The sequence below is a fragment of the Scleropages formosus genome, chromosome 3 (assembly GCF_900964775.1).
Source record: "Scleropages formosus chromosome 3, fSclFor1.1, whole genome shotgun sequence".
NCBI classification, from domain to species: Eukaryota; Metazoa; Chordata; class Actinopteri; order Osteoglossiformes; family Osteoglossidae; genus Scleropages; species Scleropages formosus.
In genome coordinates, this window is record NC_041808.1 from 323,486 (window position 1) to 350,668 (window position 27,183).

A 27,183-nucleotide genomic window follows, 5' to 3' on the forward strand; every position below is an offset into this window, starting at 1 on the left:
CAGATATTGTTTATTTGTTCATTCACTCATTCTAATCGAGTTAAAATAAAATTCTTAATTTAACGGAAAATGACTCAAACAAAAGAAACTTTCATGCCAATCACTCAACTATGGTTCAATTACATTTATTACACTATTAAAAAAATACTTTGATAACTACTATAGAGTAGTTCAAATTACGATCAGAAGCACTTATCAAAGCTCACAAAACACACTGTCGTCTTTAAGGCATTGCCTTTATCCAAACACCGGGCAGCCTGGCTCCATTCAGCATGTCTCCAAAATGCACTCATCACCGCACGCATGATCTGGACATGCAGCATGAGAGAGACAGAGAGAGGAAGTCGCTGACACAAAGGAGCACACTGTCCACTGCAGAGGGGAGCGTGGGCACCCGACCCACGTGGAAAGGGGCTTCAGTTCGCTGTGGTCTTTCCCCTGGTCGCCAGTGCCACACTCGCCTCCTTGTCAATCTCATCCATGATCTTCTCCTGCGACACGGAATAGAACGTGTAGCCGTCTGGTATGAAGAGTTGAGGTCAACGACAACTCATTTGCACGGTCAGGTGCTTAACCACTGGGGTACAAGTACAAGCCATCACGGTAAAACCTGGGCAATAGCATTTGCTCCCCCTATCCTCTCTTCACATGTTCTGCCCTTTTCCCCACGTGCACAACATCTTAGAGGAGTCGTGTATGCTGAGTGTCAAGCAGGAAGAGGACAAAACCGCAGGCAACTCAGCTGTTAACTACAGGGGCTGCAAACCTGAAGGTTGTTATTTCACAGTACAGTCAGGGCCTTGTATCTACGTATATTCAACGTACTGACCTTACTGTGGTATACTATGGTTTATAGAATTGCTGTCACCTCAAATTTAGGAAATATTAAACAGTATTTTTAGACATGTCAACGATAACACTGAAATTTGATAATACTTGTAACAAAAAATACAATTTCTGGCATTTCTTTCACAGTTATTCATTTAGCAGACATTTCTTTAAGGTGACATACACCTCCCAATGGACATCTCTTAATGCTATATTTTTGTTCAGCTATCCATGCTGGTCCAATGCAGGGTCACAGAGGTGTCCCCTGCAATGTGCCCATCAAGTTGTGCACTTCTGTGTGTTCAAGGGTCACAAAGTGACCAACAGTGAGCACAAATAAAAGTCTCTGCCAACCAAGTACCGAAAACTACATGGATCAGACAATCAGTGTAAATTGGCCTGGCAGCTGCCTGCTCCTATCGAGCCACTACACACTGTTACTGTGTAATTTACATCATGTCACAATAACTTCTTTGTTATCATGGTCCATGTATTTCACCTATGTAGCAGTTGGGGGGGGGGGCACTAGTCTAGAGTCCACCTAGGAAGCCCAGGGTGTACATAAGCTGTACATAAGGTACACCCTGGATGGAGACATTTTGATAATTTGGGTGACAGATGTTAATAGGAGTATGATTTTAAAGGAATAAAGATGACATCATCACTGCCTATATCTTTCCCTCTGTAGAGCACACAGACAATATGACAATAAAGGTTTATTTAAATTCCACCTCCCGCTACAGTGTTCTCAATCAAGGTAATTACATTTACATTCATTTAACTGATGCTTTTCTCCAAAGTGACTTACAACATTAAGCTCCCTACGAATGTTTACCTAGTATGTATAGACATGGGTAATTTTACTGGAGCAATTTCAGGTAACTATCTTGATAAAAGGTACTACAGCATTGGTGAGAGTCAAAGCAGCAACCTTCAGATCTAGGCAGCAGCTCTAACCGCTATCCTGCCCCCTAGAACTAATACAGTAAATGTCCCAGCTGCAAAAAAGAGTAAGTCAGTGTACAGAGCTTAACCTTAATTCACTGCACAAAAGTGTCAGATAAATCAGCTCATAACAACAGTATTACATCTGCAGTTTCCAACGTGTTGCTATACGTACCGCAATCGAGGACTACGACTGGTTGAGGTTACCCTCGTGACCGGAAGTAGGAAGTGTATACATGGAGGAAGCACAGTGTGTGTCCCCGTACTTTTCACCGTATATCAGAAGAGGCAATTAAGCGGCAGTATACATTACTGGAGCCGATAAACATTCGCATTTCGCGATGTTAAATGAGACTGTGGTCCGTTACGGGTTCACGTACAAGACGTACAGTTAGTTATCTGACCGTGGCGTGGTCCGGAACCTGGCTGTGTGTGTCTGAGCCCGCCCGCGTGTGTCGCTGGGGGGGGGGCTGCAGTCAGTTTTACATACACAGCGGCACGCACGGTCAAAATCGCTTGAAAGCACCAGTTCACCAGAGTGAGTATCACTTCTGTCGCCCGAAACGGATGCGGCGCGTCACGGAACCTGAGCCGTCGTGTCGTGTCGTGTCGTGTCGTGAAGGATACAGATACCGACGACAACGGCGCCGATCGCCAGGCCCGTCCAAACATTACGGGCCCGAAGTTTCTGCGTTTTCTTCTTCCACTGCTCCACCTCCGCCCTCCGGATGAACTGAATCTGCTCGGGGGTGAGCGGTTCCTTCGCCGTGTCGATTCGCTTGGCGAACCCAGCTTCGGACGCCCTCTTCGTCTCCTTTTCCGCCATGTTCCCTCGTGCGAGTCGCAGGCGGAGCGAGCGGAATCGCCTCGGCCAATGAGCGCGCGGAGTGCGAGCATGCGCACTGGGCGTCGTTGGCCCAGGGTTGCCAGGCTTTTCGAGAACTCCGCATTCCCGTCATGTCTTTCGAAGTCGACGAACGTGGATGCGGGCGACTTTTTTTAACAGAGGGGCCGCGGTGGTGCAGTGGGTTGGACCAAGTCCTGCTATCCAGTGGGTCTGGGGTTCGAGTCCCGCTTGAGGTGCCCCGCAATGATGGACTGGCGTCCTGTCCTGGGTGTGTCCCCTCCCCCTCCGGCCTTACGCCCTGAGTTGCCGGGTAGGCTCCGGTTCCCCGCGACCCCGTATGGGACACGTGGTTCTGAAAGTGTGTGTGTGTTTTAACAGAAACATTAATTCACGAGTTAGTTAATTGCAGGGTGTAGCTGAAATAGGGATGGCTATGGCGTACCTTTGCAATGTAGGCCGATGCACGTGCGTACACGAACAAAAGGCGAGGACATGTCTGTCACGTTTGCGAGCGAAACGTGAACATCGCATGCGGCGGCGTGTGCCGTCCACGGGCTCGGGCTGTGTCCCACGCAGGACTCCCGCCTCCACCTGGAGAAGGAGGCCCCGCTGCGTCCCCTTCCCGCTCTGCCGAGCTCGGGGGCTTCGGTTCGGTTCCGGAACCTTCAGCACGTCCGCCCGTCCAGCAGCGGTGGACTGCGAGAACACCGTCTCTGTCCCTCTCTCTGTCTCCCGGGGTCCCGCGCGGAACCCGGCTCCTGCCTCGGGCAGCACTTCGGAGCAACGGCACCCGTACAAACACGGACACGCTCATCCCACGCTTGTAGCAACTTTACAGTCATTTATTAAAAGGACAGAGGTGCATTATGGGTCATTTACAAGGCAGAGATCCTCTTTATGTACAGTGGCAGAAAGCTGGTTTTACTTTCAGTATGAAGTTAATGCTACAAGTCCCTGAAAATGTACAGCTAAAGTGTGCGTTCACCGATACAATGCGTAAACCGTGTAAAGACCGAGCGCTGCGGTAGAAAAGTATCTAAGGTTCACATTTACCGTTACTGTACAACTGCTTCGACATTTACAGAAAGGCTGAGATAGTTACATATCGTTTGTACATCCCTTTGTCTCACAGACAAGCATCTCTTCGCTATAGTTACTGTGCTGTAAAAACAGAGGCGTCGTAAGCTACTCTGCAGCTCGGAGGAAATGTATTTTGCGTGCCTTGAAAACATTCTCAAGAAATAAAAATGCTGAAGCTACTTTCTGCTAAAGGGCTCTACAGTGTCGCAGCTCCTTGGGCCGTCCTCAGACGTCCGGTCACAGGGTGTCCCCGACACTTCTGTATATCTTGTTTGAAGTACCCCTTTAGTGCTTTCCAAGTGCACCCTGCGGCACTCAAACGTGGCCGGTGGAGAGAGGTAGGGGACGGGGCGTTGGACAGGTTGCGCGGCGTCATGCTTTCGCACCCGAGGCCTGAATTTAAATGAAACAAAATAAGCAACAAATGAAAGGAGAAACGAGTCAACTGGCCCGGCTACTGCCATCGTCCTCCACAAGAAGGTGGACCCCCCGCCGCTTTCCTCGAGCGTCTCTGCTCCAGCTGTCAAAGGCCGAACGTGGCCGTCGTCCTCGGGAAGTTCGAGATGGGCTTCGCTCTGTCCCGTGGCAGGATCTCAGTCCTCACAGAAGATCTGCTCGTACTCGTTGAGGATGAGCTCCACGATCTGGTTCTGGAAGACCATGTGCATGGTGATGTTGGCCGACTCGGTCTCGGGTCTCAGCAGCGTGGGGCCAAAGACGATGGCCACGTTCTGCACCGTCATGCGGTTCTCCTCTCCGTACTCGATGACCCTGGATTGGAGGGGACGATCCCAGGACCATTAGCAACAAAGGAGGCAGCAGTGCTGGACGTGCGCTGCATCAGAAAACATCACCTCCAGGGCGCTGTGGTCATGCGAGGAGAATTCCACCGTGCACACTGACTTTCGTGTTTGTTTCACATCAAGAAGTGTTAAACAGTCTGAAAGAGATGTGCGGCGAGAGCCTTCTCGAATTTTGAGAGGGATTCAGCAGTTCTTAGGGACAGAGGAAGGTCATTTAGGGAAGCCTCTCACCTGCGTAGATGTCGGAAGAGCAGCTCCATCGTGTCGTGATTGGGCTGAGGGAGAGACTTCACGAGGTCACGCATGTAGGACACTTTCTGGCCGTAGTCGCTTATTTCTGGGAAGACAGGGAGCGCAATAAGACGTGTGAACGAGTACTTTTGCAGAACATCACTAGCATCGTGGTCACTTTGAGAGCCCCTCACTGATGGCTGCGATGAAGTTGTTGAAGTGGCTGTAGGGAAACAGCGGTTCGGGCAGCTCTCGGAAGAAGAGCTTCAGGGCACCGGTGATGACATGGACGTCCTCCCACTGCCCGTCCTCCAGGTCCAGCTCCTCTGCAGGTGCAAAAGGGCAGAGACACTGAGGACACCGAGGGTACAGAACACACCTGCTGCACGTCAGGTCTGCCACAAAGTGGGCCACAAGTAACTCAAAGTGTGACACCGCCATGTCCTCCAGTAGGACACTTCACAATGAGATATGGTCTCCACCAGTCTGTCACCAAACAGCCGTATCAAATTCCATCGTAATGTTAATGCGAGGATGTCCGGCGCTGTCTCTTGGCTCGACCAGGGACAAGACACGCTGGAGCAGGACGGTTACCATGATCTGCCTTGTAGCGCAGTTTCTGAATGACCGCCAGGTTGCCGCTGACCCGATAGATCCCGTCGATGTCCAGCCCTTCAGAAGAGTAAGTTGGGTCAGTCGTGCGTTCAGCCATTCACCCGTTTCCTTAAAGCGCTCGGAGCTTCCGTGTAATTTACACTCGGAACACAGAGGCCTACCCGCTGTGCAACTTCCAGATCACATGTAAACGTCGACATGTCATGAGTTACAAGGACCTGTTGCATTTGCAGTTGCACTTCACTGTATTGCAGAAGAATATTTGAGATGTAAATCGCTGTTCCTTGTCTCTTTTTTGCACTGTCGCTCCTTCGGCTCCATCGGAACCATCCAGACTAAGGCCATGGTGGCACATTTCACTAATGTTTATCTACATGATACTTTCCCGTTCACTATTGGCTTGGAATATACATTTATCCTCACGCGTATGGTGCATGGTCACAGCTGAGTAAAAATATGGGATTGAACATTGAGAGAAAAAGTGACTTTTCTACATGTGGACCAAGAGCCCTTTGGTACAGTAACATCGTCCAGAAAGCAGGTGAATGAGGGGAGCGTGCTAGAGCTATCGAATACTGTATATTGTTATTGTGTATCATATGTTTATGTGTATATTGTATCGGACAGCTGTGGGGACACTGGTTAGAGCTGCTGCCTTTGGACCCCCAGGTCGCAGGTTTGAATCTCACCAGTAAAGTTAGCCAGCTACATAAATGGATAAATAATGTAAGTTGCTTTGGAGAAAAGCATCACATAAATGTCATGTAATTGATAATATCATATATTGTACTGGACTGGGGTTCTGCAGTGCCAGCTCTGGTGTCCTCTGCGTCACGCTTCCATCAGACCGTGAAAGCCATGTGACTAAGACTTACCTCTCCTCTCCACTGCGCTGACGCACTTCTCCACGAAGCTGGGGATGGTTGTTCTCTCCAGGGCGCACAGTGTGCTCAGTGCACATCCAAACACGCTGTCTGATAGTGAAGAAGAGAGCAAAGTGTCACGGGCACGAAAAACAGTGTGTGGCGAAGCTCTGCCGAGAAAGCGTGTCACCTCGGATGTAGCCCTTCTCCTTGACTGACTGCAGTGTGGGCCGCTTCTGGAGGAACTTGAGGAGCTTGGTGCGCACCTTCTTCTGCTCTGGGTCTGATCCCAGGGTGCCTGGCCTGGTGGCTGGGGAGGGTACATAGACTCATGGGTGATGTGAGAGACCATCGGAGGAACGACAGGGACAGCGGGGTCACACTGACGTGAAAAGCACAAGGTTTGCATGAGAAATTCTTTGTTGTGAAAGCTGAAATTTGCATCGGACAGGTTTTGCATCATCGTGTAAACAGAAGTGTTAATGATGAGGAGGACAGTGTTGACCCTGTGAAACGTGAATTCCTCTTTTGTGCTGGAAGAAAGTAAGAGCCCTTTCCAATTGTCTTTATTCTTGCAGCTTTTTCATATTAAATGTGATCATATCTTTTGGTCAGTTCCTGTAGTACTTGAATGGAGTCAAGTGGACGAATTTGTCCCACTGCTCCACACAGAACCGCTTTAGCTCAGCAATATTTGCCTGTTTTCAGTTTTTTTGCCACAACATCCCCATCGGATTCACAGCAGGACTTTCACCAGGCCATTCTATAACTGTAATTTGTTTTTTTTTTTTTTCTTTCCAGCTATTCTGATATTGACTTGCTTGTATGTTTGGTATCATTGTCTTGCTCCCTGTCTAAGGCTGATGTCCTGACATCCTCCTTTGGAGTTTTCTGATACAGAGAGGAATTCATGGAATTTGTGGTTCATGACACCAAGGTGCCCAGGTCCTGTGGCAGCAGAACACCCCCAGACCATCACACTGCTACCATCATGCTGACTGCTGGTACAAAGTTCTAACTCCAGAATGCCGTATGTGGTTGTTTGGTGGGTCCGTGTCGTCCAAAAAGTTCAATCCACGCAACATTGTTCTAGAAGCCGAGAGAGACGCTCAGGTGCTTTTTGGTAAACTGTTCATGAGCTTCCATGCTCTTTCTAGTGAGCGGTCTTGGCTCTCCTGTCTGTCTCACACCTGTACAGTGTCCTTCTCACTGTGGACTCATGAACACTGACTGGAGCTGAGGCTGGAGAGGCAGGCAGTTGCTGGATGTTGTTCTGGCTTCAATTTGACCTCAACGATGACTTCACACTTTGCTCATGGGCTAAAATTTTGGCAGGACGGCCACTCCTAGGTATATTCGCCACCGTTCCCACCTTTCTCCGTTGGACGAGTGTGGCTCTGACTATGGTTCGACTGAGGTTCAGAGCATTAGAAATGGCTGTGTCACCCTGTCCAGACTGACCTGAGAGCTTCAGCAACTGCTCTCCAGAGCTCTTCACAAATGTCCTTTGAGTGTCGCGTGATGTGTCTCTATGGATCTCGCTTTTGCCAACCGGACTTTAGGTAATAAAGGCTTAAGTGCCCAAATCGGCCCTGATTGCGTTCACACAGTTGACTCTCGTAGCACTGTAGGCAAACAGTGTTTACTGATGTTTAACAACTGCAGCAGTAACAGAAGTTGAACACAGTCTCTCTGCTGTAACGATACACATTGGTTTTCACACCCAGAGACTTTAACTGCACGGTTTTTATAAAGAGGGTCCACTTACAGGCCCTCCTCATAGGCTCCCCACCCTCCTCTTCACAGGGCTGCTCCTGCATGGAGAAAGAACAGAAAGGAAGTGCTTGTTGGCAGTTAGAGGGAAAAATACTCTGTAAAGAAAACTGAACAAAACGATCATTTCCAGAATGTGAGCTGGAACTTTTGAACATGCAATTTTTAACAAAACAAGTGCCGATAAGTGTGCCATGACAGCACACCCTGGATGGAGCTCAGTAATAAAAGCCCTGCGACAACAGCCTATTGTACAAACAAGTACTGGTAAAGGCATCGGCCGGCCATTTGAGTTCGGCCTCTTGACTTAGAGCTGTAAAACTCACCAGCTGCCGAATGGTGTCTGTGATCACTTTGTGCCAGTCGTTGATGATGCTGTCTGTGTCGTACTGTATCAGAAACTCGGCCCCGGTTCGCGTTTTCAGCTGGAGACACATTGCACAGCAAACCTCTTTCTTCATACACAATGTGTAAACAAAATGCTCATCACACACGTGCAGCTCAGCAGTTAGAGCGCAATGGGAATGCCTTGGTTACTGCGTGACTAGACATTGCACATCCCACCCAAATTTTCTTTGAGAGAAGATGATGCTGGTGTTTTGTCTGCAGTTTTGTGCACATCTATCCATGGTTACCTCAAGGACATTCTTCTTGCTAGACTTGTCTTTGGAGGCCCATCCAATGGTCGCCCCTCGTAGTTCCACGGTAAATTCTGGGACTATCTGGTTCGTTTTATTCTGTACAGATAAAAAATTCATTCAGACACCTCAGAGCACCGTGCTGCTTGGATCAAACCAAAAAAAAAAGGCCCCAAAAGCTTCGCTCAATGAACAACTGGCAAAGAGAGTCAACAGGGATCTTTTACTGTTTCACTCAAAATGAGTAACCTTGACCCCAACTTAACTGTACCACAACCTTAACCAATCCCCAAACCCAGCAGAAAGGCCAACTCTAACCCAAACCTAGCCCTAATGCTAATCGGTTCCCAACCCCATCCCTGACCCAGCGCCAACCCAACTGCAAGTCCAAAGCAATCTCAACACCAACCCTAATCAATCAACAAACCTAACACACACCAGCATTCAATGAGTTAAATTAGTCATGATTTCCTGAGTTCACATTATATAAGGTGAATTTACGGAGAATTTATACATGAATGAATTTACTGGGACAGCTGGTAGCGTAGAGGTTAGAGGTGCTGCCTTTAGCCCTAAAGCTCACAGTTTCAAATCCCACTTACAGCTGCAGTACCCTTGAGCAAGGTACTGACCGTTGCGCTGGTAACGTTACCCAGCTGAGTAAATGATTGTAAGTTGCTTTGGAGGAAAATGCAAGTGAATGCAGACGTGTACAAGGGTGGTTGAGTTAATGCACGTTGTTGCTGGAATCTTCCGGGCTGAAGGCAGAACTTTCACACTCACACATGTGCAGAAAGGTCTTACCGAAGCTCCCGCTGCAGTTGACTTGGGGTCTTTGTGGAACGTCAGAACTCCACCATGGAGCACGGTCCAGGACTGGCTCCAGTTTTTCCTGTGGAAACGACACTGAGTGTCAAGACTTCGGAGCAGGATGTGCAGAATGGACAGCAAGGCCTGTGTGCTTCTCTTTCTGCTGACCTTTTACTTCTTACTTGTTTGCCAGTATTTACATGTGTGAAACGTGGAGTTACCATGCTGAAATGGTGCTTAGTGAAACATTTAACTGATGAAAGATGTATTGCCCCAGTAACGGTCCTCATTCACGTCCCCAATTACAAATGTGCTGGATTTGGTGTGAACTTAGTGTCACACCTTTACCGCAATTCCTGCATTTTTACTTCACTGTAACTACTGCAGAAGGGTCAGGATTACCTCACTTTTTTCCCGTTCTCGCAGACCTTAGTTTTGTTGAGAATTCCAGCTTTTTCCAAAACCTGAGAGAAAATGAGAAGCTTTTTTTTAACTCCCCGGTAAATGATGTACAGTTGGCGTACAGTTCTCTAGCGAGGGAAGGGCACTAAAGAGCACATGCGCCACAAAACCATTCCTGTGTTAGTATTGTGATCTACAGCCACGTGCTTAATGAAGACAATCATTAATACCAAGAGACCAACAATAAACAAACAAATAATACATGAAAATGAATGATTTGGTTTGTCTATTTTGACTGGAGATGCTGGAGCCGTGCTCTACGTCTTTATTATCCTCTATACTTTCATACAGCAGAACTTTCTGGGGACTAAAACAACAAAAATCCATCACTACGTCATAATGTCGGAATATGAGGTCAGAGAACATGGAATATTTCAAAATATTATCTGTGTGCCCCAGAATCCTGATGTTCTCCCATACCGCTCCAAATTTCAGACGACTGCAGTAAAGTACGGTAACTAGAGCAGAAGAGGTCAGAAGGGGGCAGTATAGAGTGTGTGGTTCTATGTCATTTTTCAGTTTCGAATCTGCAGTTGAAACTGACTTCAAAAATAGAAACTGATTTACATCGATTCACTTATCAGATGCTTTTCGCCAAAGTGATGTACAATGCAGAGTGAACAGTTCCCTTCACAACACAAAGTGTTTTGGATACGGATGCTCCATGACTGTCGAACCAATACCACTGTTTTTGTGGCGCATATTATATTACCAACTGCATATAGAATTATAGAAAATACAGAAGTGATCGTGACAGGTGCACGTGTAGTGGCACAGCTGGTAGCGTAGCGGTTAGAGCTGTTACCTTTGGACCCAAAGGTCGCAAGTTTGAATCCCAGCTGCAGTACGCTTGAGCAAGGTACTTATCCTAAATTGCTCCAGTAAAATTACCCAGCTGTATAAATCAGCAAATAACTGTAAGTAGCTTAACACTGCAAGTTGGAAAAAAGCATCAGCTAAATGAATAAATGTAAATGTTTGCATAACTATAAGATCAGAAGAGAAATCAGTCTAAAAGATGGGTTGTAATGCCCTTCGTGAATGCTGAAAGAAATTCAGCAGTTCTCAGAGGCAGAGTTCTTTTCACCACATTAAAGCCAAAACAGAGGACCTACAGACTTCTGACTTTGGACCCTTTGTGTGTGGGACCACCAAGCAACCAGGGGTGGAGGAACACAGCACTCCTGCTGGGCTCTAGGTAGTGATCAGGTCTGTTGGTATGGGGTTCAAATCCTTTGGCTGCTCCACAGGCCATAATGGGAGTCTTGATGCAAGCAGCAATGAGGAGGGGAGATACAAGGATACGATTTGGCAGGTCAAAGACGATTTGCAACACGGTAACCTGTATCCAGAAAATGATTTTCTGGATCTGTAAACGTGAATGTCAATGTAAATGTATCAGGTTGAGATGCTTGATGGAGCAGGAGCTGTGTAGGTCGTGTGCTATGGGATATGGGCACATGGCGCTGACGCGATGCAGGGTGTATCTGCAGGCTTTCACATCAGACTGTGTGCTCTGGGAGTGTGATTTGGTGGAATTGAGACAAAGGAGAGCTGCGGTCAGTAGTCTCGGAGGACTGACGTACCGGCATCACTTCCTAGGGTCCTGCGGTGGGACACGTTCTTGCTCTCATTTTAGTAAGTGTTGGACCGAGAGCGCTAAGGTCCCCCGCAGGTGGGCGCATGGGTAAGGGTTAGGGTTTGGGTTAGCGTGAGGGTATTTTCGTACCTTGTGCTCTTGGGTTGGTGAAAGACATGCAAGATGTGACTAAAAAACAAGGTTCAAAGGCACCCATGGTGGTAATACTTCGCGAGGTGGTACCAGGTATACAGAGCAACGGGGGCGAGCGGAGCGAGAAGTGCCAGCGGAGGGTTCGAGCTCCACCTTAGCCGTGTTAGTATGAAGGCGTGCATCTCTCAAGGTTAATCCCACATCCATGCCAGATGTTGTACAGATAAACGAACGTGTTCCCTGCAGAGATTTTGTTACAGGCCACGGCAGCAAAGGAAACCCACGCTGTGTTGCTGAGACTCGCAGCTCTGGCCGGAGAGGTTCCTGCGATGCCGGAACCCGTCGGCCTTCGGAGAGAAGAAAAGAGCGCGGTTGGGGGGCGGGGGCCACGTCTCCCTGTGTCGGAGCCGAGCTGTGGAGCGAGCGAGCGAGCGAGAAGCTCCGTCCAGCACCGGGTGCATGAGGCTCTTACGTGATGCTGCAGCTCGGGGGAGTTGCTGCAGCTGGACGCGTCGCTGCCATAATCAGAGACCCTCGTCTTGTGAGCCGAAAGGAACTTGTGCTGAAGATGAGCAGAAGGACAAGCCGGTGAGGCCATCGGGAGGTGTCACCGAGCGATCGGGTTCGACCGAGGCAGCAGCGGGGAGCGCAGGCCCTAAGACGGTGCCACTATAACCTGAGGGTCGTTGGTTCAAATGCCAGGAAGGATCCTGGAGCAGCAGCGAAGCCCAAGAGACATCAAGTGCGTCCATGAGATATCATCCTCGCGGCACAATACTGACAATAAGAGCCGTTATTATTGTCTTTTCTTACTACGCTCAGGCTTTGCTTAAAGGAGCACAGACGTGGAAATTCGGCCGGTCGGGCTGCTCGCTTTGCATTACCGATTTGCATGTGTGACCTCACGCTTAAAGCTGACGCAGGTGCTTCCTGGCCCGACGTTCCGCAAAGAGCTCAGAAGGTCAGGTAGGTCCTGCAGAGAGTCTCCAGCTTCCCGAGGCCCTCGAGGCGCCTCTGAGCGCTTTCTGTCCCACGGGGCCACGACAGCCCCATGCAGTCGCCCTTTGTCAAGTGGAGATGGCGTGTGGAGTACAGAGAGCCCATGCGTCCACTTACCAGGTCATCGTGCGAGGAGCTCAGCTGGGTCGGGCCCATGGTGTGTCGCCAGCTCCGGGGCACCGAGACGCCCTCCTGGTTGAGCCCGTTGCCCACCCTCGGCTTGCCCGAAGGCACCGGAACCTGCCGGAGCCAAAATCAGCGCTCAGCGGGTCTGCAGTTCAAGCCCAGAGTGACCATCAACGCTCACTTATTGCACAGCACTCATGACTAGTGGACGCTGCGAAGGTCTGAAGGAGTCCACGCGATGCAGCCCTGAAAATCGTATGCAAAGCGTGCCGGCCAATTTGACTAGAGGGAGGACGCCTCGGCCACGGCCAGCGTCCCCCTCCCTCCCACGGCACGCACACGGCACCGTGGCCCACGTTACCTCCGGCAGGTGCCACTGAGATCTGGAGCCGTCTTTCAAGTAATAGTAGGTCTGTCCCCTGTCGTCCAGCGACTGGACCCACTGCCGGCAAGAACGTGAAAAAGAAGCACGATTAGAAAATGAACCGCAGCACATTTTGGCAGCGCTGTGCCCTAGTGCACCAAAATACACCACAACGTTACCTTCAGTGAAACACACGCTGTGCCTACAAATAGGCTTCCAAATGTTTTTGTACCTTTGACATAAATTTACCGCAGCATTTAGTCACACAGCAGCTTAACTCCAGTGCTGGGTGTAAGTTATCGTATTACCCATGAACATTCAGTGTTTTTACTCTTTTAACAGCGTATTCCTCCCAGTGCTGCGGGTTCACAGCAACCAAATAAAACAGACGAGGAACGCAGGGAAACGACTACATGGCTGGGCCAGCGGCACTAGGGGTCATGTCGTCATGGAAACAACTGAATCCCGTGCCCTGCTGGGAGGGGAAGCAGGTGTCTGGTGCGTGGTGGACACTTGACACTCAAACCAAACACCTAGAGCACTTCTTCGCTGACGATTCGAGACGCTCTGCGGTATTCTAAAAGCTCTCGCTGCTTGGGCTGGTTTTAAACGGTGAAGTGAAGTGAAGTTCAGGAAATAAAGGTACGCTACTCAAGTAAGGTATACCTTTTGGCATACAGCGTACTGTGTTTTTGAAAACAACCACACCCACAGTGTCAGGTGTGGTCAACAGGAGTGTTTCGTGCACCAGGCGGGCTCCGATGGCTCCGATGGTCCTTCTCACCTGCTCGTGTGTGACGTCATTGGTGAAAACCCATGTGCCGTCCATGTCCATGGAGCGGGTCCAGCCCCCCGGAGCACTGCTGTCCAGGCTGGCACGGGGGATCGTGACCCGCTTCACGTGGGAGTAGTTCTGCTGCCTGGGGAAGGAGACGAGTGCGCCAGGTTCGTCCTGGCTGTCCGCAGGGTAGTCCTCCTCAGGGAGCGGGGGCTGGGGGGCAACGCGAAACAATGCAAGGGAAGCCGGTTTAGTGATACAAAGTCTTGACCTCACATCCCCAGGGGGTCTGCGGTACCGAACTTCCAGCATCGGGCAGCACGGTGTCACAGCAAGTAGGACTACTATCTCACAGCACCCGGGTGGTACGAGAGGACGTGGGTTCGATTCCCACTCAGTCTGTGTGGAGTTTGCGTGTTCTCCTGTGTTTGTGTGGGTTTCCTCCCACTCTCCAAAGACATGCTGTTCAGGCTCCCCCATAGTCTGTGAGTGACAGAGAGTGTGTGTGTGTGTTCTACTGATGTATGGATGAGTGACTCAGTGTAAGTAGTGTATCTAGCAGTGTAAGTCAGCGCGGTGAATAAGGTGTGTGGGCTCATAACACTACATAGTATCCATCGTAAGTCGCTTTGGAGAAAAGTGTCTGCTAAGTAAATAAATGTAAATCTGTGGAAATGGTGCTGGGTCCAGTCCACTGCTGCACTTCTCACACATACTGGGACACTCATTCATTCAACAGTTCAAACTCTTATTACTTTATTACTTGTTATGTCACTGAACCGACTTCTAATAATAACTCCCTCAATTCAACAAGCTGAAAAGTTTGACAAGAATTAAAACACTGACATCGCAGAGATGTTACGACTATTATATAATGACTCTAAAATGCAGGGCACTTGTCTTAAAAGTATTAGGAGAGAAAGCATTGCAGGTAGCAGAAGTCGCGTTGCTTTAGATGTGATCCTGTCCTTTCACAAGTGGATATATTGTATAGTCAAAGGCTAACTTTGATAAAAACAAATGTAGAATAAAACAAACACAGAAGCACGGATCCCAGTGTTGTCTCCGTCATGCCAAATTTCTGTCGCTTTGTATAGTTTTCATGCATTTTAACCCTAACCCTAACTCGAACCCTCTAACCCTAACCCTCTAACCCTAACCCTAACTCTAACCCTATGTCCTGCTATAGCGCCCTTCATCCCGGTAGTTACACTGAACTGATACATTAGAAATTACACTCTTATTGTAAAAACAAGTAAATCAGTGTAAGTCATTCTGCAGGAAAGTGTCGCATTAAATATGTAAATGTATGGTGTGCACTAAGTTCTCTTTCCACAGGGATACTGTGTGTATCTCGACGCTACGGGGACTCAGCGGGGGTCCTTACCGCGCCGTCGTCCCTCAGCCGCCGCGTGTCCTGCGCGTCCATGCGGGACGGAATGCAGAACTGCTCTGGAGGCTCCCAGGTCGTCTCTCCAGACACGTGGTTGTAGAAATAGTGGCGGCCGCTGCTCTCATCAAGCAGCTGCTCCCAGTCGGAGTCCGTGGGCGACAGCAGCGGCGAGGGGGAGGGCGACGGGGACGAGAGAGGCTCCGGGGGCAGCTCCTGGTCTGCAGGGCAGCTGAAGGGCGGCTCCCAGGTGCTCCTTCCCGTGCCAGGGTGGTAGTAATAGTCTCGCCCGCTCTCCTGGTCAGTGTGAGTCTCCCACCCGTCGAGGTCCAGCGAAGGGTGGGGGGGCGAGGGCGAGGGCAAGGGCAAGGGCGAGGGCGAGGGCGAGGGTGAGGGAGAGGGCGGGGGGGGCAACTGCTCGAGGCCTTCGCGCAGCTCCGCTACGTTCACGTAAATGGTGTCGCTGGGACTGGGACTGCTGCTGTGAGCCTGCGAAGGACACACACACACACACGGGGGACACGGTGAGCCATCAGCAGTCCTCAGCACAGTGAGTCGAGACACCAAGGAGCAATTTGAATGAAATACAATTAATTTCAGTTGAGCTAAAACAAATGAAACGTGTGTGACTGTGACAGTCGCAGGACAGCCAATCGAACGGCATCACCTGCAGTTTAAAAAAAAAATGCTGTGGATGAAATGATGGATAATTTTGTGTTTCACTGGGCTGGACAAAAGGGGGGTGCAGTGGCGCAGTGGGTTTGGCCGGGTCCTGCTCTCCGGTGGGTCTGGGGTTCGAGTCCCTCTTGGGGTGTCTTGCGACGGACTGGCGTCCCGCCCTGGGTGTATCCCCTCCCCCTCCAGCCTTGAGCCCTGTGTTGCCGGGTTAGGCTCCGGTTCACCGCGACCCCGCTTGGGACAAGCGGTTTCAGACTCTGTGTGTGTGTGGGGTCTGGACAAATGTTCATCCATCCATCCATCTTCCTCCGCTTTATCCGGGGCCGGGTCGCGGGGGCAGCAGTCCGAGCAGAGTACTCCAGACTTCCCTCTCCCCGCACACCTCCTCCAGCCCCTCTGGGGGAACCCCAAGGCGTTCCCAGGCCAGCCGGGAGACATAGTCTCTCCAACGTGTCCTGGGTCTGCCCCGAGGCCTCCTCCCAGTGGGACAAGCCCGGAACACCTCCCCAGGGAGGCGTCCGGGAGGCATCCGGAACAGATGCCCGAGCCACCTCAACTGGCTCCTCTCGATGCGGAGGAGCAGCGGCTCTACTCCGAGCTCCTCCCGGGTGACTGAGCTCCTCACCCTATCCCTAAGGGTGCGCCCAGCCACTCTGCGGAGGAAACTCATTTCTGCCGCTTGTATCCGCGATCTCATTCTTTCGGTCATGATCCAGAGTTCATGACCATAGGTGAGGGTAGGAACGTAGATCGACCGGTAAATTGAGAGCTTCGCCTTACGACTCAGCTCCCTCTTCACCACAACAGACCGGTACAATGACCGCATTACTGCGGACGCCGCACCGATCCGTCTGTCGACCTGCCGCTCCATTTTTCCCTCACTCGTGAACAAGACCCCGAGATACTTAAACTCCTCCACTTGAGGGAGCAACTCCCCCCTAACCCGGAGGGAGCAATCCACCTTTTTCCGACTGAGAACCATGGCCTCGGATTTGGAGGTGCTGGTTCTCATCCCCGCCGCTTCGCACTCGGCTGCAAACCTCCCCAGTGCACGCTGCAAGTCTTGACTTGATGAAGCCAACAGGACCACATCGTCCGCAAAAAGCAGAGACGAGATCTGGCGGCCACCAAAGCAGACACCCTCCGTTCCCTGACTGCGCCTAGAAATTCTGTCCATAAAGATAATGAACAGAATCGGTGACAAAGGGCAGCCCTGGCGGAGTCCAACATGCACCGGGAACAGGTCTGACTTACTGCCGGCAATGCGAACCAAGCTCCTGCTCCGGTCGTACAGGGAACGAACAGCCCGTAGCAACGAGCCCCGAACCCCATAATCCCAAAGCACCCCCCACAGGATGCCACGAGGGACACGGTCGAATGCCTTCTCCAGGTCCACAAAACACATATGGACTGGTTGGGCAAACTCCCACGAACCCTCCAGCACCCTAGTGAGGGTATAGAGCTGGTCCAGTGTTCCACAGCCAGGGCGAAAACCGCATTGCTCCTCCTGGATCCGAGGTTCGACTATCGGTCGGATTCTCCTTTCCAGTACCCTGGCATAGACTTTCCCAGGGAGGCTAAGGAGTGTGATCCCCCTGTAGTTGGAACACAATCTCCGGTCCCCCTTCTTAAAAAGAGGGACCACCACCCCGGTCTGCCAGTCCAGAGGCACCGTTCCTGAACTCCACGCGATGCTGCAGAGGCGTGTCAGCCAAGACAGCCCCACAACATCCAGAGACTTGAGAAACTCGGGGCGGATCTCATCCACCCCCGGAGCCTTGCCACCGAGGAGTTTTTTGACTACCTCAGCAACTTCAGCCAGGGTAATGGACGAGTCCCCCTCCGAGTCCCCAGCCTCAGCTTCCTCTACGGAAGGCGTGTCGGAGGGATTGAGGAGATCCTCAAAGTACTCCTTCCACCGCCCGAGAACATCCTCAGCTGAGGTCAGCAGCGCACCACTTTCACTGTAAACAGTGTTCGTGGAACACCGCTTCCCCCCTCTGAGTCGCCGGACGGTTTGCCAGAATCTCTTTGAGGCCGACCGAAAGTCTTCCTCCATGGCCTCACCGAACTCCTCCCAAGCCTGAGTTTTTGCCGCGGCGACTGCCAGAGCCGCGCTCCGTTTGGCCCGTCGGTACCTGTCAGCTGCTTCAGGAGTCCCATGAGCCAGCCAGGCCCGATAGAACTCCTTCTTCAGCTTGACGGCATCCCTTACTTCCGGTGTCCACCACCGTGTTCGGGGATTGCCGCCGCGACAGGCACCGGAGACCTTATGGCCGCAGCTCCGAACCGCCGCACCGACAATGGAGGAGCGGAACATAGTCCATTCGGACTCAATGTCCCCCACCTCCCTCGGGACCTGGTTGAAGCTCTGTCGGAGGTGGGAGTTGAAGACCTCTCTGACAGGGGCCTCCGCCAAACGTTCCCAACAGACCCTCACTATGCGTTTGGGCCTGCCAGGTCTATCCAGCTTTTTCCCCCGCCATCGAATCCAACTCACCACCAGGTGGTGATCAGTTGACAGCTCAGCCCCTCTCTTCACCCGAGTGTCCAAGACATATGGCCGAAGGTCAGAAGAAACGACTACAAAGTCGATCATCGACCTCCGACCTAGGGTGTCCTGGTGCCAAGTGCACTGGTGGACACCCTTATGCATGAACATGGTGTTCGTTATGGATAAACCGCGACTAGCACAGAAATCCAATAACAACTCACCACTCGGGTTCAGATCAGGGAGGCCGTTCCTCCCAATCACGCCCCTCCAGGTATCACTGTCGCTGCCCACGTGGGCGTTAAAGTCCCCCAGTAGAACGACAGAGTCCCCAGTGGGAGCGCTTTCCAGCACGCCCCCCAAGGACTCTAAAAAGGCCGGGTACTCTACACTGCCGCTAGGCGCATAAGCACAAACGACAGTGAGAGACCGTTCCCTGACCCGAAGGCGTAGGGAGATGACCCTCTCATTCACCGGGGTAGACTCCAACACATGGCGGCTGAACTGGGGGGCTATTAATAAGCCCACACCAGCCCGCCGCCTCTCACCTTGGGCAACGCCAGAATAGTGGAGAGTCCACCCTCGATCGAGTAGAGTGGTTCCAGAACCCAAGCTGTGAGTGGAAGTGAGCCCGACTATATCTAGACGGTATCTCTCAACTTCCCGCACCAGCTCAGGCTCCTTCCCCGCCAGTGAGGTGACATTCCAAGTCCCAAAAACCAGAGTTGGCGCCCGAGGTTTGGGTCGGCCGGGCACTCGGCCCCGACCACCGCCCAACTCACAATGCACCGGCCCCTTACGGTTTCTCCGGCAGGTGGTGAGCCCACTGAAGGACAAATGGACAAATGTTGTGTGACATTATTTCATAACTTTGTTACTTTCTTGCTTTTCTGCTTCTTAAAGTGTGTGGAGGAGCATCCGCCGGTAACGTGTTCTTTCACCAATCGTGTGTGTGGCAAAGGTGGACGTCGAGCACGGTGAGCAGCGCCACGACGAGGAACTTCCTGCCCAACGGCACCATGTTACCCGCACAGCATGGTAAAGGCGCTGGACAGTACCGCAGTGCGCTGCCTGCAGCAGATACAACTCGCTAGATGAAGAGATAAAGTGCTGGACGCGCAGTGACAACGAGCCAGAGCAGCAGCAGCAGCACACACACCACACACGACGCCACACGGCGCCACACACGTTTCTCTCGCTCCGTCATCGCGCCACCGTGTGCGCTGAGACAAAGGGCAGCAGAAAGGAAATGACTGAGCCCCGCTAGACGAGTCCTGGGCCCCGATGGAGCGATCGGGCTGCAGGACACGGCTTTTCAGCTCTTCTCGAACCCTCAGCCTTGCTGGTGCGAAGGATTCTGGGCCGTCGGCGCTCCGCTCGCCCTCTCAAACCCTGACCTCGAAGCCTGCTTGATGATGCTCCGCACACCTTCCTGCCAGCAGCTTGCAACAGCGCAAGAGGAACCACTGCGGTCCATGTGGACCACATTTTTCTAGAGTTCGCTCTCGCTGCACAGCACTTGCAGTGTCTCAAAGAGGCGCAACAGTGTAAACAGTGTAAACAGTGGTTCTGACTCCAAATTCACTGCCAGTGGTCTCATGAGTCCAAAAGAGTGCAAGATGTGAACGGAAAAGAACGAAAAAGAACGCAAAGCGGTGCGAACGTCGAGCAGCGCGGCGCGTCGAGACGTCCGTCCTGAGTTTGGGTCACGAGTCATAAGTGACAATTCACGAACAATCGGATCAGTTCTGCTCACGAGCGTCGGGAAAACAAAGTGCTTCCGAGAGACACGTGGACCGAAGAAGCGAACGGTGAGGAGCGCGAGACTCGGCTCTGCGGTTGCGGTTCTGGGGACGTCCGAGCGAATCCTCCACCGCGAACCGGCGGGTGCAGCAGCTCGACGGAAACGTTCTCCGTCCTCCAGACTGGAAACCAGACGCTTAGAGCCGCCGGCGACACAACAACCGCCTTCCTCCTCCTTCCAGCTGCATGAGCAGCAGAACGAAGCTAAAGGTCAGCAGGAGTGAGGAGGAGTGCGGTCGCGAGGCTCCGGTGCTGCTCTGGTCATCCTTACTCTGCCTTTACTCGCTCATACTCTGCCTTTGCTCACTCGTGCTCCGCCTTTACTCGCGCTGCCTCGTCCGTAAACGTTTATTCCTCTCCCGCGTTCGAAGCCCGACGAGGAGCGCTCGACACGACGCAGTCCCTCAGTACACGTCCTCCTACCCGTCACCTCGTATTCCATGTTCTAGCCTCAGGTGAGGATCCAGGCTCCGCGTTGGCCTCACGCTCCATCCCCATCCAGCGGCTCAGCCGCTCAGACCGGCAACACAGGCTGCGTCCCCCAGGCGTGCTTCTCCGTTCCGCCAAAGTCCCCTTTACCTCTGAGCCGACGACACGCACGCTGCCGGCAGCAGGGCTCCGGAGGGCCTTCGGGGACCCGGGCGGCAGGGGGCCCGGCGCTGGGTCCGAGGACTGGGGCATTGTCACGCGCTGCCTGGAGCCCATGTGAGCGTGTGTTGTGCTGCGAGCACCGTGTGCTCCCCCCCAACACCACCTCCCACGGGCTATTTCAGTCAGACCCGCACGCAGTTCGCCTGTTTGTCTTTTTCGAGGCACTTGTTTCCTGGTGACCGCAGCTCGGTCTTGGTTGAAACCACGGTAAAGGTGACACGAGGGGATGTTCGAGAAGGCAGCGCGCAAAACTACAAGGCACTTTCGCAGCAGAGGTCATCATTACGCAGCAGGGACATCGCTTACATGGGGAAACGTACATCCTGCTGGGTGCACTGATCCCAGAAGCTCCTTCGGTGTTCATGACCCCTGGTCAGTCAGGGGTCACACAGGGAGCGAGAAGGGGAGGAGCTCCAGCAGCCGAAAGGGCGGTCGGCTCACGCTGCCTTACGGCGCGTTTGCTGAGAGAAATACACTGGTAAGGAGTTAGACGCGTCTTGCACAGAGTGGAAAACGTCCACTGGAGAGCACAACGTGGGAAGTGACTGGAGAAGCTAAAGTGCTCAGCAAGAATGGTCAGGAATCCAAACTCTGTTCCGAGTCCCACGGTAAAGCGGAGGGACTCCGATGGACTCGTTCCGCCCTCCCACTGAGCTTTTTGTGAGAGTGCGTGCAGCTTCAGCCCAGAGGAAGTGAACGCTGAGCGAGTCGGGCCGTGCGGGCGGGCAAGCGAGCAAGCGAGCAAACAAGGTCTATGCTGCCAAGAAGGTGCTCTCTAAACACGCAGAGCTACCGCAACAATGAGGGAGCGGCACCAAGACCCACATCGCCATAGCAACTCATCCAAACAATCACTGGGCAGAGAGAACAGATGCAAAACAGAGGCTGAAACCGTTCGGTACGAGAAGAAAATACGCGGCGGCTCCACTGAGTCCAGCTGAGCTTGACCATGTCCTCCGAGAGAGCGAGGGACAGCGGGGCAGAGCGAGGGAGAGCGAGGGACAGCGGGGGGACAGCGGGGAGAGCGAGGGAGAGCGAGGGAGAGCGAGGGAGAGCGAGGGAGCGCTGCGGCCTCACCTGTTGCACCTGCTTCTCTACAGTTAGGGTCAAGGCCCGCGGCCTGACACCGTGCCGAGTCCTGAACATGCCGTCCACCATGCTGCCTCGGCGGGACGCAACGTCTCAGAGCGGAGCGACAGCACAGCACTGCCACTCAGCACAGGAGCCAAGAGTGAGTGGCAGGGCAGGGGCACGCACTCTCACACAGTCACTCACACACACACACACACAAATGGTCACACACAAGCAGTCACAAGCACGCCCTCAAGCCACACAGCGAACGGCATCCTCGCTGTAGCCAGTCAGAGCATCCGCTTGAAGAGAGTGAGAAAGCAGAAGTGCCGCCTGGCCAGAGCAGAGACGTGGAGGGAGAGAGAGAGAGACAGAGAGAGACAGACACACAGAGAACGAGAGCAAAAGTGGGAGACAAAGTGCCAACACACACTTTCTCACAGACAGGAAAATCCTGCGCAGGTGTAGCTCACAGTGTAAGTGAGACTGTAAGGACACAAACTGTCCACTGTCCTCTGTCCAGGGCTCTGTATCATGGAAGTGGGTGCCCAGAGTGCCTCCAGCAGGCGGAGAAAGGACACACAGCGACACATAGCGACACACAGCGACACACACAGGAAACTGGGTGGAGAGACAAATTACTTAACTGTCATTTCCTGTCTAAAGGGATCATTACAGGACGCCACTGACAGTTCATGTGTACACACACACACCCACACACACGCACACACACACACACACACACACGCACCAGAGAAGACCAATTTTAGGGTTGCAGCAGCTGCACATTTCCATCCTGGTTCCTGCAGCAGGAGACAAATGTCCAGCCTGTGGACATGTTCCTCGGAGCTGCTGCATCAACGCACGCTTGTCACTGGACACAAACAACAATAAGTGTGTCCACCTGGGGAAACTCCCCGACAAACTTTGCTATTCAAATGAGCTTTTCAGCAACTCCAGTCTTCTGTGGTGCTGTGTCCTCAGAGCAGGGGACATGAGACACCATAGTCTCCGTGCCACCGTGACCCTTTCGCTGGCAGTACACAGCGGTCGCAGGGACGAGGGACTCATTGCTGAGTGTACGGAATTGGAGACACACTCTCACACACTCTATAGTGCACACTTACTGTTAACATTCAATTCCTACTCACTTTGGACATTGGACCACTGTGATTGGACCACCACGTGTCCAAAAGTGGAGAAGCTCATTGCTCTTGCTGGGCTTTAGGGAACGATCAGGTCCTGTAGGTTTTCACTTTACAAGATCGGGGCCTCCGAAACGCAAAGAGTCCTGTGCCTGTGTTCAAATCTCCTTGGACGTTGCACCAAAGTGTCTGCTAAGGGAATAACTGGACAAGTAAACACTCAGCTTTGCCGCATGAGAGCTGCTGGCCTGAGAAGGACACCTCACTATGTCCCAGTTTGTGTGCTGGTCCAACATAAGAGAAGATCTGACTTGCGATCGGTTCACTTCTATCGTATGGTCCTCAGGGCGTCCACAGCGTCTCTGCCGGACGACTTAATTCTTCTCTTTTTCAGTTTGTTTCGTTTCACGGGATGTTTTTTGGAGTCTCACTTCTGCGTACAGCAAACAAGCCAAGCAGAGAAAAAAGGTGCAGAGGCCTCTGGGAAACACGTTCACTGGCGACAGCGAAAGGGGCTGGAGCACTTCCTCTTCTGGGTGAACCGTCACGATGCGGCACGCATGCAAATGTGTGTGTGTGTGTGTGTGTCTGTGTGAGAGAGAGAGAGAAAGACACAGAGGGAAGGAGAGACTTGGCCTTCCATTAACTCTCTCCACCCTCCTGTGTCGGATTGGAGATCCACACTGCCGAGCCAGAGAGGGATTTGGTCGCAGCCCCTGTGCCGGTTTTCACAACACCTCCTGGCCTTGTTATGTAACCACGGCAACGAGTAGCCAGGAAATAATGAGCGAGTCCCACGGGGCCCCCGACCGCGCTTTCGGTGGACAGTCAAGCCATTGATTGGACTTGAATGTACCTCCAGTTACATCAGAAGCCGTGGCCCGGAGCCCGGGAGGAGCTCGTTGCTCGTCCGCGTTGAGGGATCCTGTCTGTGCCACGCGCAAAGGCTCATGGGCTGTCAAGCACCAGGTGTCTCCGCACTCCGTGAGCCACTTCCTCTCTGCTGTTACTCTCCACTGCAACTGCGCCGCTCGCTATGTCCCCAGGAGTTGGAACCACTGCGCAGCTGCACTGGCACCGCATCTCAGAGAGCGTCACCATAGGAAGGTGCAGGACAGTGTCCTCGCAGTGTCCTCACACTGTCCTGAAAATGTCCTCACACTAATCTGACAGTGTCCTCGCAGTGTCCCCATACTGTCCTCACAGTATCCTGACAGTGTCCTCACACTGTCCTCATACTGTCCTGACAGTGTCCTCGCAGTGTCCCTATACTGTCCGCTGCAGGAACCTCCAGGGAGTGGTTGCGGTTACCATGGGAACCCTTTCGACACCAGTATTTCTGCACAGATTTATTCTATTGCTTCTTCAGTAAATTATTGATTAAAAAGTCACCAGATTCATGTGTTTATGTTCCACTTTGCTGCTATTTCCACCGCTGTCCCCACATGAGACACTGTAAACATCACAGCAAATATTGTACCGTACTCCCTACTGATCACATGTCACTTATCTCCTGCATCTCCTTGACAACATTGTGTTACTGCACAGTGACCACTGGGACCCGCGTGGAGCTCCTCTCTGTGCCGAGTGTGTGAATGAGCACGCTCTCCGACGCACGTCCTGACTCTCCCGGACACACACCCAGGGACACTCCCTGACGCACTCCCTAACGCACGCTCCGACACACACCTCGATACTCCCCGACACATTCTCTATCGCGCACCCTGAAACGTACCCCGACACACTCCTCGTTGGCCAGTAACGTGTGATCCGGTCCCGTTGTGTCTGTTGAGTCCCCCTCCAGTGTCCAACGTCTTGCAAGCTGTGACCCCTGAACCTGAGGAAGTTCAACACGCTGCCGCTCAACATGTTTCTCGGGTTTGCGGGTTCAGTGTCAGCTGGGCTTCCAAGGGCCGCGCCGGTGTCTCGCTCAGAGCTCTCGTCACGCTGAGTCTAGAGACGTGACAGATCCCGGCTGACGCAGGTGAAGGTCTCAAGTGCACTCCCCGCCCCCACCTTCGCACTCGAACACGTTTTGAAGTCATGAGGGAGATGAGGCAGCTGCTGTACAGGAAGTGCTCGGCAGGAAGCTGCTCGACACTCCGGGCCCTGAACCAATACCTTACTGCACACAGGGGCTTAAGCTGGAGAAACGGGGCTGGACTGATTGCGTGCGTGTGAAGAACTGCATAGAGCACACGTGACACGTGTGACACATATGCAACAAAGTGCACTCCTGTCCAGTGAGCCGAAGCACAGGAGCACTTTGTGGCACTCCTCTCACACACACACACACACACACACACACACACACACACACACACACGCTCTCCGAGCGTGATTCTGTGCTCCGTGTCCTGCTGCAAGCCTGCAAAGTTTGACCTGACGTCCTGGCGCTTGTGCAGGAGCACCGCTAGGAACACGAAAGGCCCCCTGTCACCAGCGGTCAGGGGTCTGCACTGCACTTTCCATGAAAGTGACACTTGGGTGAAGCGAGAAGACGAAGAGCTGAGAGGAGCCCGCAGAGAGTCAGTGAGAGAGACAGCGAATGCGTGCAGGGAGGCGACCGCAGCCGAACGTCCTCAGCTTCACAGGAGCCTCCGGCTCCTCAGTTACACCGAACCTCAGAGCTTCCGACTCTTCCCGGAGGGACACGTTTCTTCTCAGGGTATCTCCTCAGCTCCTCGAGCCAGAGCGTGGACGACAACGGTCCTCTTGGACAATAACAGCGAAGACCTGGACACGATATTGGACACTGGACTGACTGGAGCCGACTTACTGCAAAGACACTTTCATTGCTCAGTGCTCAACGGTCCACAGGGACACTGGGTGGACCACTAAGCTGTACCTTGCACATGCCGGTCACACTGGACTCTGCACTGCTGCAGAGCACATTTTACAGATGCTTTAGTCGCATGCCTTGTGCTCAAATAAAAATCTTGTTCCATCGAGGACAAAGAATGACCATGAACCGCATGAATGGTATGAACCATATGAACCGCATGAACTGCATGAACCGCTGCATCTCCTTCCAGCTCAAGAGGCCTTCTGCGAGGGATCGCCAGTGGAAGTACGTCCTCACCGGTGTCCACTGAACGTGGAAGCGGAGCACTGATTGCACACCCTGCAAAACAGACGGACTTACCGCAGACAGGTTATTACCGATGACCGCAGCCCCACGACACGCTCGTGTTACCACGGTAAATCCCAGCAAACCGCACCACCCTCACTATCCGGTGGAAACCTGGCTCGGCACAGACGAACCAGCTCTTGACGGGCGCCTTGCTCTTGGCAGGCGACGCCCCCAGTCCGTCCCTCGGAGGAAGAGACTGTGCAGTAAACACTTTAATTGAGCAGCGCCTCGTTTTCGGTCCAGATCCTCGCCGGCGATACGGGCCCTGTGAACATCTTGGACTCCTTCTGTCATCGATGTCCCTCACAGAGGGGGACACAAAGGAGCTGTTCTTCAGGCTCTCCGCAGCGAATCAGCACCGCTTGGCTGTAGGACAGAGCAGGCACCCAAGCGAGCTCAGGACAGCGCGGTCCACAAGCAACCGCGCCGCAGCGTTCTGCTTGCCGCTTTGGGGCGGGTCATTAGAATGTGGCCCTCGATTCCTCGCTCGCCCCACATGGGCACATCGAGAGCAGTGGGAACAGAGCGGCCCTTTGTTGCCCCCGCCAGCACCGCCCCCCCCGAGGCCCACGGTCTGCTGGGTAAATGGTGAAACGTGCCGGCGCTCGTCCAGCTGCGCTCCCGGTCACTTGTGCGCACGGTCATTAAGATAATTACTGCACGCCCATCCGTGCTGCTTCCTGTTTCTCCTGCCTGGTGCATGTAACTTCAGCCACGGATCCAACTTGCTCCTCTCCCCGCCTGATCTCTGCGGGACGTCCCACCGTCCAATGTGTCTGTCCAACATGCACTGCTTCAAGTCCACTAACAAAGGTTGAGACATGTTTTAACTCGACACGACGGGACAGGCACTGTCGTTCTCGTTTGTCCACATGTCCGTGATATGAGCACCGCGTGACAGCACCTCTGCACACGGTATACACTGTT

At 52.7% G+C, this 27,183-nt stretch overlaps 2 protein-coding genes across 3 annotated transcripts in view; both read right to left on the reverse strand.

The window, feature by feature from the left end:
* Nucleotides 1-84: 84 nt before the first annotated feature.
* Nucleotides 85-2,656, reverse strand: LOC108924806 (cytochrome c oxidase assembly factor 3 homolog, mitochondrial-like). The gene is made up of 2 exons (XM_018736381.2): nt 2,401-2,656; nt 85-520 (listed from the first exon to the last, which is right to left on the reverse strand). Exons 1-2 carry the CDS (start codon nt 2,597-2,599, stop codon nt 417-419), a joined length of 303 nt encoding a protein of 100 aa, XP_018591897.1. The 5' UTR covers nt 2,600-2,656; the 3' UTR covers nt 85-416.
* A 302-nt stretch (nt 2,657-2,958) lies between these two features.
* The window catches only part of LOC108924805 (rho GTPase-activating protein 12-like), a 30,544-nt gene continuing 6,319 nt past the window's right edge, over nt 2,959-27,183 (reverse strand). The window contains exons 3-19 of one of the 2 annotated variants that reach the window (XM_018736378.2): nt 15,282-15,773; nt 13,901-14,107; nt 13,114-13,194; nt 12,744-12,866; nt 12,100-12,189; nt 11,912-11,974; nt 9,836-9,897; nt 9,428-9,515; nt 8,621-8,722; nt 8,312-8,410; nt 7,981-8,026; nt 6,403-6,522; nt 6,225-6,323; nt 5,329-5,406; nt 4,929-5,060; nt 4,735-4,840; nt 2,959-4,471 (exon numbers count right to left, since the gene is read on the reverse strand). In XM_018736378.2, coding sequence (XP_018591894.2) covers nt 4,294-4,471; nt 4,735-4,840; nt 4,929-5,060; nt 5,329-5,406; nt 6,225-6,323; nt 6,403-6,522; nt 7,981-8,026; nt 8,312-8,410; nt 8,621-8,722; nt 9,428-9,515; nt 9,836-9,897; nt 11,912-11,974; nt 12,100-12,189; nt 12,744-12,866; nt 13,114-13,194; nt 13,901-14,107; nt 15,282-15,773 — 2,166 coding nt within the window. In that variant the 3' untranslated portion in view covers nt 2,959-4,293. The remainder of the gene's footprint in view (nt 4,472-4,734; nt 4,841-4,928; nt 5,061-5,328; nt 5,407-6,224; nt 6,324-6,402; nt 6,523-7,980; nt 8,027-8,311; nt 8,411-8,620; nt 8,723-9,427; nt 9,516-9,835; nt 9,898-11,911; nt 11,975-12,099; nt 12,190-12,743; nt 12,867-13,113; nt 13,195-13,900; nt 14,108-15,281; nt 15,774-27,183) is intronic. The other variant, XM_018736379.2, reaches the window with a different exon arrangement.

What these genes read in the sequence shown, in the direction of transcription:
- LOC108924806 (XM_018736381.2), bottom strand. Translation starts at nt 2,599, where the DNA reads ATGGCGGAAAAGGAGACGAAGAGGGCGTCCGAAGCTGGGTTCGCCAAG. An exon ending in CGCCGTTGTCGTCGGTATCT is followed by an intron (nt 521 to 2,400) that starts GTATCCTTCACG and finishes TCTTCATACCAG; the next exon opens with ACGGCTACACGTTCTATTCC.